This window comes from Actinia tenebrosa, unplaced genomic scaffold (genome assembly GCF_029948245.1).
Source record: "Actinia tenebrosa isolate PJP-AT-01 unplaced genomic scaffold, QUT_ActTen_1.0 PGA_scaffold17__23_contigs__length_9995812, whole genome shotgun sequence".
Lineage (NCBI taxonomy): Eukaryota > Metazoa > Cnidaria > Anthozoa > Actiniaria > Actiniidae > Actinia > Actinia tenebrosa.
The window spans coordinates 5,035,326-5,045,546 of NW_028292577.1; the positions used below are offsets into that span (position 1 = coordinate 5,035,326).

General features: G+C 35.8%; 2 protein-coding genes and 1 long non-coding RNA gene across 4 annotated transcripts in view; all 3 read left to right on the forward strand.

The window, feature by feature from the left end:
- The first annotated feature begins 3,297 nt into the window (after positions 1–3,297).
- On the forward strand, positions 3,298–4,417 carry LOC148910322 (uncharacterized). 2 transcript variants are annotated; one of them, XR_016120028.1, is made up of 3 exons: positions 3,298–3,388; positions 4,033–4,080; positions 4,158–4,417. It is a non-coding gene; the product is annotated as an uncharacterized LOC148910322 (long non-coding RNA). The 2 variants fall into 2 exon arrangements; XR_016120027.1 differs by lacking the exon at positions 4,033–4,080.
- A 181-nt stretch (positions 4,418–4,598) lies between these two features.
- LOC148910323 (protogenin-like) lies at positions 4,599–9,728 on the forward strand. Its single transcript, XM_089031545.1, has 7 exons — positions 4,599–4,907; positions 5,518–5,898; positions 7,616–7,864; positions 8,158–8,433; positions 8,931–9,209; positions 9,525–9,569; positions 9,698–9,728. The coding sequence occupies exons 1-5, from the start codon at positions 4,826–4,828 to the stop codon at positions 8,933–8,935; spliced, it is 993 nt and encodes a 330-aa protein (XP_088887671.1). The 5' UTR covers positions 4,599–4,825; the 3' UTR covers positions 8,936–9,209; positions 9,525–9,569; positions 9,698–9,728.
- The window catches only part of LOC148910324 (uncharacterized), a 21,986-nt gene continuing 20,718 nt past the window's right edge, over positions 8,954–10,221 (forward strand). The window contains exons 1-2 of the mRNA XM_089032033.1: positions 8,954–9,209; positions 9,525–9,569. Of these exons, the coding sequence (XP_088888159.1) occupies positions 8,954–9,209; positions 9,525–9,569 (301 nt within the window). The remainder of the gene's footprint in view (positions 9,210–9,524; positions 9,570–10,221) is intronic.

Consider the following 10,221-nt stretch of genomic DNA (forward strand, 5'->3'; position numbering starts at 1 on the left):
TGGTTACTAATTCCAAGACACCAACAACCGTAAGAGTATGAGATCCAGTCGATATTGATCGATTACGGGGATCATACCACGAGAACAGAGGAGAGGGCACGCCTCGTGCAAAACAGTATATCCTGATTGTACCCCCAATATATGAAGAAACTGTGAAATTTGATTGAAATACATCAATCTGCGGCTCATCTGTGAAGAGAATAAATAATTTATTTTCAACTCGCACTGTTTCAATGAACTTGATTGTGATCATATTGATTTGTTACAAGCCTTGCAGGGCCCCCTCACCCTACCATTTTGGCTAAAAAACATAACAACATATATTTGTATATCTAAAAAAATATTATTTAGACTCACACTGGACAGTTACCAAGATACTCTTACAAAATGGAGGTTTGTTCAGGTTGTTAATAGCACAGCATTCGTATTCCCCACTGTCATCTCTTGTAATATTTGTAATATCGATTGTCACATTCCCTACGCCTTGATCAATGACATCACCCTGTATTTTTTGCCACGTGACGTTTGGCATAGGAGTTCCTGCCGCAGAACATTTGATATGCAGTTCTTGGGATTCGTTTACAGGTATGTTTGAAAGGGACGGATTGATCAATAAAGATGGAAATGCTGTAAATAAGAAAATAGCACATGTAAGTACATATAAGTCGTCGCCCTTACCAATACGACAAACAACGAAAAACCAAATGACTTATTTTGAGATTTTCATTAGAATGCATACCATATATCAATGAAGAAGTTAAGTATCAAAATAGACCCTTTTCGAGTTCCAAATTACCGCTGATTACAGACTCAGCTCAAATGGCGTAGCAAAGCCTCGAACCAGTGTTTTTGTTACTTGCAAATACCAAAGGTAAAGTAAAGAATGCACAAGTTCAACAATACAAAGACTTTGAAACTTGACGGACCTTGACTGGAAAATGTGAATATTCTTCACAAAATCGAGGCTTAGCCTGAGTAAATGAGTCTGTAATCAAGAAACACAGCGGTAATTTGGAACACGAAAAGAGTCTATTGTACATGTTAGTGCAAAGTGGAAAGTGCAAAGGATATTTGGTATGCACTCGAACGAAAGAACGAAAGAACGAAAGAACGAAAGAACGAAAGACGAAAGAACGAAAGAACGAAAGAACGAAAGAACGAAAGAACGAAAGAACGAAAGAACGAAAGAACGAAAGAACGAAAGAACGAAAGAACGAAAGAAAAGAACGAAAGAACGAAGAACGAAGACGAAGAACGAAGACAGAACGAAAGAACGAATGAACGAAAGAACGAAAGAACGAAAGAACGAAAGAACGAATATTTTCAATATTTTAAGAATAAGATTGTACTTATCAGTTCGAGTCTGATTATGCATGGTTGAATAAATGTTAATGGGAAAACGAGATCCTCACCTTAATAAAAAACAACAAACGCACGGAAGATATTTCAAAATTTGGAAAATCAAAATCAAAAACTAAAGCAAACAAGAAAATAATTTAATAGAAACAAAAACAACCATTCCAACAAATTGAAAGAATTATACCCACATGTTACGACGAGTTTGACTTTACTTGTTATGGGGCTTCTTGTTGCCAGCATCAGAACACATCCATACGTACCACTATCAGCCAGAGTTACATTATGGATTACTAGTGTAGCAGTTGATTCTTTACTCACTCGAACAGGGTTCAGTAGTCTAGCAGAACATGTATTGGGGTTTATGTACCAGTCATCTTGTTGAATGAATTTTCTTGTGCAATTTGAAATGCACTGCCATTGTCAGCATAGAATATCCACTTTGGCGAATAAACACCAAACTCTTCCATCTTGTTATCCACATTGTAATCCCAAACGAGCTTAGCTGTTTCTCCTACAGACACATACAAAACACTTGGTGGAACTACGGTGAAACGAGCTGCACCTAAAATATTAAGCCAGTAAAAACTATGAATAATTATTTATCAATGTGAGTATTTCTGTTGATAAACTCGGAGAAAGTTAAAGATTAAATACAAATTATCACCATGCGCCTTGTTCAAGAGTAACAGGTTGATCGTCATTGAAATCAATAGATCTACAGAGAACCCCATCTTTCTTATGAAGCAATGATGGATCAAAATAATGCAATATTTAAATTGGTATATATTCTATTTCACTTTCATGGATCAAATTTTAATGCGTGTGGGATTCTATATCTTCTTAAAACCACATAGAAAAAAGCGTTTTTCCCACTACTGTAATATTCGAAAAACGTAACTCTATTTGAGGGGAATTGAAGCTAGGGTGATTTTCGGAAAATCAATCTTTTATTAGCTTGGGCTCAAGCGCTTTAGTTTGACTTTTTTGAATAAATTGTTTTCGTGGTAACGTTAGCAAAGGAAGTGCAGACTTTCGGAAACTTGTCAAAGAACAAAGGATAACGTAAATCATATATAAAAGAATGGTTCACTTGATCCCAGCTAAATAAACTTAAATGAATAAACAGCGGATAACGAATAACAAAATTCGTGCGTGATAGATTCATAATATGTATTGTGCCAAGATAACTAGAATCCTACGTTACGCTTGGTGCAGTGCATTCTACAATGAAACATGCACATCTTCGATGTTTAGCTACCTGTTCAGAGGGAAATATAACGGCTACAAATGTCAAGCCAATTAGGAATTAATCACGTACAATTTTTAATTCCTAGATAATGATAATCGTGCTTTCCAGTTCTTGATAAAGATCATGCGTTTCTGATGGAAATTGTTGTTTTCGGTATCCGGCCCTCTTTACTCTCGATATTGAATTAAGGACCGGATACTATCAATGATGATTTGATGTTCAAGTTTGAGGGTTTAAAATTCTGTTTCCAAAGCTATTGGTTCTTGTGGTTTCAGTGTCTCTTCGTGCTGCATAAAACGCAAAAACACATGATCAAAAACGATACCTTATTGTTTTAATTAGAGAAGCACGCAACGACATGTATAGGAGAACAATTCAATACGCGCCATCGATGTAAGTAAAATTCCTTTGCGGTATGAAAGAAATAAAAAAGAAACAAATTGAATTATTGAAAGAAAAAGAAAAAGATTAAAAAGGAAACAGAAATATTTTCGAATTTGTGTCGGCTTGGTAAATAAATAATTGAAAATACCATAATATATAATATTACTTTTAAAAATAACGTTACACTAATACTTAATTCACAACCACTTGTCATAGATCATTCAGTGCGCTTCAGCAGCTGACTACTATTTTTGCCACACATTTCATTTTCTGAATTGTGCATATATATATGGGAGAGAGGGGGAGAGAGAGAGAGAGAGAGAGAGAGAGAGAGAGAGATCCTTGTGTCCCCTGTAGTGGCTAGGAAAAAGAGTAACATTGTTTCACTCTAACCAGGTAGGTGTATTTTAAAGTGACAGTCGCTAGCGTTGATATGAAGTACTAGCGTTTTACATAATGCTAGCGCTACAGGTATAGAAGTCAACATTTTATCCTATTCCTTTTTCTGCAAGATACAACTAGAATTACTTGAAGCAACTTAAGTATAGCAAAAAATTCGTCTTCCGGTCTATCAGGTTTTCATGTTTTCTATGTCTTCATTTAGTCAAAGCGATATTACTTGCCATGGCTCTATTCCGCTTCCTTTTGATATTATCATCATTTATTTTCGCATAGGCGGTTAAGTTGAATGGAAGTTAAGGTATTACCTTTGCAGGAAGAAAAGAAAAGCAAAGATGATGGTGGCGAGTAAAATTACTAACCAAGAGCTAAGAAGAAAGCAAAAACAGAAAACGAAAGGAAGAAGAGAATGAAAGAAAAAGAAAGCGATAAAATAGAAACAAATGCACAAAGTCTAACAATAACCAGACACCAAATGTACCTTTTAGATATCTTAGAACTGTTTTATCTTTTTTATTGCATGGCTTAATGAATGCGCATAAGAAGAGGGGCAAAAGGTTGGTTATTAATGAATTTTGACTTTTTGTTTCTAAAAGTATGCAAATTATTAATTCTATTTGATTATATATTTTAATTATTAGGCAATAATACATCATGCATATAAGGAAATACATCAAGTAAGAGCTCCGGTAAGCATGGCAACTTAGCCACTCCCTCCTTATTATGCGAATATCAAAAACCTAATGCGGGATCTTGTGTACCACAGGACATAAGGGATTATCTTCTTATCAAGGCAGCAAAACACATTGCAAATAATCTATTTCCTACATATCCTATGAAAGACGTCGATACCACACATGCCCAACTCATATTCCTAGTCCCCGATGGAGAAGGTCATTAACATGGACTGGGAGAGTCTGGTCGGATTGCTCCGAAATAAACATTATAATTATCCTTTATAAAGTAGAAAATTATCATTGTCATATTTACCCATCTTCTAATAAAAGAAAAGAAGTTAGTATTAGATACTTCAGATTTTTCGATTTTTTTTTTTTTTTTTTTTTTTTTTTTAGTAATTATGTTTGATTAATAGCAAAGTACTCACTGGTTGCAGTGGAATTTTTGGTTTTGAATAGGTAATATTATTTTTCTAAATTGGGATTTTGATCTTTGTTTAAAAATAATTCACTTCTTTTTCTTAAAATGTAATTCAGGATTAGAGGTAATCTCATATAATTGCGTTACATCTTTTATTGACATACGAATTCTTTCCTAAAAATAACACAAATATATCAAGAGGCCATTTTGGGTCAATTTGATATCATACTAATAAACATGCAGCAACAGGGAAGGCAAAACGCTGATGCCAATCTGGAACTATTTGAGCGAATTTCAGATATTTCTTGTTAGTCATTTGTACTTACTCGCACTGACATGAAAGACGGGTTGTTTCTTCTCCAGTCTATAACATTTATATTAATAATTCTTGAGGAATTACTTTTATTTCCGCATGCTGGTAAGTATATGACTCTTCAGCTTTAATTTTCACAACCACAAAATTGACAACATCACTATATATGTAGATATACTAAATTTGGTACTAAATATTAATTTCTGAATTAATGTATTTTGAAATATAGAAATAGGTGAGTGAAAACCTAGCATAAATCCAGAACGTGAATGAACTGCTAGAAAGCAAGAACACACATTTGATACCAAGATTTATCTATGCTTCAATATTTTCCAATTGTTTTTGCTGGCCTCAAAAGTATATATTATATGAATTAGTACCTGCGCATGCTAATATTTACCCAACTGAAACTGCTATGAGCTATGTAAATTTGTATGTGCGCAAATCGATTTTAAAAGTGCTTTGTATTATGTCAATCAAGTAGATTCTGGAGCAGATCTGAAATTATTATTATTATTATCATTATTATTAATTTATTTTTTATTTCAATTTTTTTGCAAATGTATTATGTGTACTTATTTGCTCCTATTCTAAAAAATCTCCTAGTTTTAACTTCTTTTTTTGTTTTATGATTATTATTATCCAAGAGGAGCTCAAATCGATAATTATAAGAATGAGTAAACTAGTAAATTGACATTGTTATTATCAATTCAAGATTGCACAGCTCGATTCACCCAATCTCCCCCACCAGTGGTAAATGCCTCTGTTGGACAAAATGTGAGATTTGTTTGGAATTACACTGTCAATAACAGAGACAAGGAATTCCAATCTGAATCACCAAAGTGGAGCTCTTGGGATGCAACTGGAAACGAATACACAATCGGAAGTGATGACAGATATGCCAACTGGAAGTTTGTAATCAAAAGATTTACATGTCCATCAAGATTCCTAAATCCTGTTCTTCGAGTTAGAAGAGAACAAACTGCTACACTAGTCATCGTCAATGTTACTATTGCTGATAGTGGGATATACATGTGCAGGCTGCTTTTTAAGGCCCGCAACCCCATTTCAAGTTCAGTTCAGCTTTTTGTATCAGGTATAAACACTTAGTATTATTAGATGACTTGGATCTTATGTTTTGAACTTACATTGCGTAAACTTAATCATTTATTGGTGATTCATATAATTTAAGTAATATTGGTATTTCTGGTATTGGATGTTGCTGCCTTTTTTGCTCGCTCTTTTTGTTGCTTTAGGCTGTAAACATAAGGGTCCGGCTTAGGTTATAACAACAGGGTGTAACCAGGGGTCTTTCAGGGTGAGTGCACAGAGAATGGAAATGGTACTATGTCTAAACTAACAGCCGTCTTTAGAAGGGGTATAGCATTAATAAATAAAAAAGGTGAATGATTGATCCACTAAGTAACCCAAAATTTGCAGAAGCAAAATAAAAATATACAATAATGGGTGAGCGATAGTTAAAATACTACAATTTGCAGATGGAAATTTGGTAAAAAATTATGATCGCCAGCTTTTTGCCTGGGGGAGTAGGGGAGGGGGGAAATCTACGGCATATCGGGATACATAAACGCTCCGCGTTGCTATTCGAAGGTTTAGCTCTCGATTTCAGGAAGTATGGTCCTGTTTTAATAAATCGAAAAGTTAAATTCCTAAAATAATGGTTCCATAGCAGACGAACTTTGAAACATATGAAATTTACTGCGATGAACATTCCGTTTAGTTTTCATGACGCATCCCACATGAATTGGAGTTCGTATGCGTTCAAAACCATCAGCGTCACAATCAAAGAATTTGAGTTTGCTGGTCATAGCAAGAGGTTAATCATCTATGGTTTAGGGGCCGACTAACCTCTCCCTTTAGGCTTCGGCCGAGCTTCCTGATCAGTCTGTAATTCTTCGGATAGCGGTGTCGGGGCCGAAATCTCCGGCATAGCCGTAAATGCGCTGCCATACGACGGTTCAGCGCTCAATGTCTGGAAGTATGATTTTTAAAAGAGATAAATTCAATGTCATAACAAGATGCATTATAGGTTGGGTGCACAGGAAATGGAAATGGAAATGGATCGTAACAGTCTTTTTGAAAAGTGGTATTTGTATAACATATACATTTCAAGAATTCGCAGAACCAATAATAAATATCAATAAGTATGGTGAATAATCGATCAAATAACCAACCTGGAATTTGCAGAAGCAAAGAACTCCAATAACTGGTGGGGGATAGTAAAAATGCTAGAATTTGTCGATGGAAATTGGTTAAAAAATATGAATGATTCAACTACCCTTCAGCTTTTGCGGCGGGGGCTACACGTGCAACTAATGCACCTCCCTTTGTTATGCCCCTGAAAAAAAAGAGAAATCGCGGGAAAGGCCTTACAAGAAAAATTTAAATATATTCCCAGACAAAGCACTAAAGACAAGTATCAGTGATCATTCAATGAAACAAAAGGTTATAGGAAAATTGTTTGAGCTTCAATTTCTCTTTACATTACACTGCGAAATGAAAGGAAGCTTTAAACTTTTAATTTACAAATTCCAAAATATCTTAGCTATAATGTCTACTTGTGGGATATAGCAACAGTAACCAAGGGAAAGCTTTAAACACCATGCTAGTGTTGCTGCTCATATTGTATGTGTTGTTGATATGAATTATGATTTATTTTGGAATAGACGCATTACCAAGATTCAAAAACATTCCTGCAAGTAAACTGTATGCGTCTGAGGGCGATACTGTTAAGTTGGAATGGGATTATTATGTGAACAACAAAAGCACCACTTTTGCCCTTACTTCTCCAGTGTGGACATATCACAAACCAAGGAATGGTTGGCAAATAATTGGGTACGATGATGGTACTGCTGGATGGCAATGGAAAATAAGTCCCACCTGTCCTTCAAGCCTGCTAAGTCCCCTCCGAGTGAGCAAGATATTTACTGCAAGTCTTGTTATTTTCAAAGTGTCCAGGTCTGATAGTGGTAAATATAACTGTAATCTTGTGTTGAAAGATAAGTCAGCAATCACGAGTCAAGTGGAACTTATCGTTACAGGTGAGAATAGCTATGAGACAATCTATTACAAACTATATTTTACGCATATTACGATTATAAGTTTCTCACTTTTACCCCCAAAGGTTCAGCTAACTATAGCTAACTTAACTTAACACACTATTTCAGCATTTTTAAATTTTATTATTTGTTTTAATTTTTTTCCTGGAATTTATTTCTCCAATTATGAGTCTGGTTCTTCTCATTGCGAATACTGTTCACACATATTTGTGAACGTGACGTTACAAATCTAATGTTGTATTTATCTTTTTTTTTTTTCCTGATCACAATGAAAGTTACGCCAGTATTCACAAACTACCTTCCAAGCGTCGTTAATACATCCGAAGGTGAAACCTTATCGATACTCTGTTCAGCTACTGGTCCTCCAACACCAAATATCACATGGTTCAAAATGGTGGGTTCTGCGAAAGTAATCAACAGCTGCGGTGTGGGCAATGCTACTCTCATAATACGAGATATAACAAGACAACACCAAGGGACATATGAGTGTCAAGCAAATAACAACCCAAATGGAGCTCCAGCCACAAGAATAATAAACGTTGTAGTGATGTGTAAGTATGTATAGGTTTGTGTTTGTGTAAGTTTGTTTATGTTGCTTGCCTGCTTGCCTGCTTGCCTGCTTGCCTGCTTGCCTGCTTGCCTGCTTGCCTGCTTGCCTGCTTGCCTGCTTGCCTGCTTGCCTGCTTGCCTGCTTGCCTGCTTGCCTGCTTGCCTGCTTGCCTGCTGCCTGCTTGCCTGCTTGCCTGCTTGCCTGCTGCCTGCTTGCCTGCTTGCCTGCTTGCCTGCTTGCCTGCTTGCCTGCTTGCCTGCTTGCCTGCTTGCCTGCTTGCCTGCTTGCCTGCTGCCTGCTTGCCTGCTTGCCTGCTTGCCTGCTTGCCTGCTTGCCTGCTTGCCTGCTTGCTTGCCTGCTTGCCTGCTTGCCTGCTTGCCTGCTTGCCTGCTTGCCTGCTTGCTGCTTGCCTGCTTGCCTGCTTGCCTGCTTGCCTGCTTGCCTGCTTGCCTGCTTGCCTGCTTGCCTACCTAAATGATTCTCTTTTTTTTTCTCTAGACTAACCGTCTTTCAAATTTTCAATGAGTGATACGACAGTAACTTCCCCACTTGGACTCCACCAACGTCTACTCTGTGCAGTTAATGGAAGCCCTATTCCAGTTGTTACTTGGTACGACCCCAAGGGAAGGCAACTCCTTTCTAATGTAACCTCCTTCCAATGGTACAGTGAAATAATAATCAGTATCAAAGATGACGATTACTTTGGCGTATACACGCGCCGTGCAACAAATAATTTAGGATCTTCAGATCACAATATCAGTATTATCAAACTGCAAGGTATGCATAAATTTTCTGTTATATTTTTTAATGTGTTTTGCATTTATTTTTATTTTAATTTTAAGAAAAGTTATGAATGAAGTACTCTTTTGCATTGGGTGTAGGGCTTTCCCATTCAATGTTAATTTTTAACCTTTTTTTGTTTACATTCAAGATTTTAATGTTATCTGGAAACAAGTAGATAATATATAAAAAGGATAACACGTGGTCTGAAAGGTGGAAAGAATAATAGTTTCATATAAACCAGTTTCATAAAAAAAAATTTTCGAAAATTTTAAATTATTTTATTATTACGATATTTCATTTTTTTTTTAGGTTCGATTATAAGTGAGCAAAGCAGCCAAGACAAGACGCGTTTCAGTAAGCAATGCAATATTTCATACATTTAATTCCCCTTCCTCTTCTCCATTTCCTTTTTTTCTTATAATTCTCTCTTTCCAACATTTTTTAGATCATCTTTTTTTTCATATAACTATCTATTATTTCAGATCAAACAATCATCATCATCTGCATTATCATATCCTTTGCGTGCTTGTGATTTTTCAACATGAATTTGTTATGCTACAATGCAAAGGAGCTGCAACAGGGTGTGAGTGAGTTAGAGCTATGACGATAATATAGCACAATTATGTGAAAATTATTCTGTTCAATTTGAGTATAACGTATCTTTGAATGTTTAGGCCAAAGGAAAAAATGAATGACAGGTAAAAGAAGTTATAGACAAATAAAGATAAATAAAAGATATTGATATGCTAAAACGTTGTTGCATTTTCATCATTAGGCGTGATTGTGTGTTGTTGTTGTTTTAGTTATCGATTCCAAACAATATTTCTTAATCTATTTAAAAGATGACGATCACAAACATATTCGGAAACCCGTATTGTTTGTCTTCCTTACAGGAACGAATATGACCTCGACATAAGTCCAAGTGGCAATTGAAATTGTAGTGAAAACTTCTTCGTCCATCCCAGTATACATCAGATAGAGGCAGTCAACTGGCGTCTACGACAGT

What these genes read in the sequence shown, in the direction of transcription:
- LOC148910323 (XM_089031545.1), top strand. Translation starts at nt 4,826, where the DNA reads ATGAAAGACGGGTTGTTTCTTCTCCAGTCTATAACATTTATATTAATA. An exon ending in AGTTCAGCTTTTTGTATCAG is followed by an intron (nt 5,899 to 7,615) that starts GTATAAACACTT and finishes TTACTTCTCCAG; the next exon opens with TGTGGACATATCACAAACCA. An exon ending in AGTGGAACTTATCGTTACAG is followed by an intron (nt 7,865 to 8,157) that starts GTGAGAATAGCT and finishes TCACAATGAAAG; the next exon opens with TTACGCCAGTATTCACAAAC.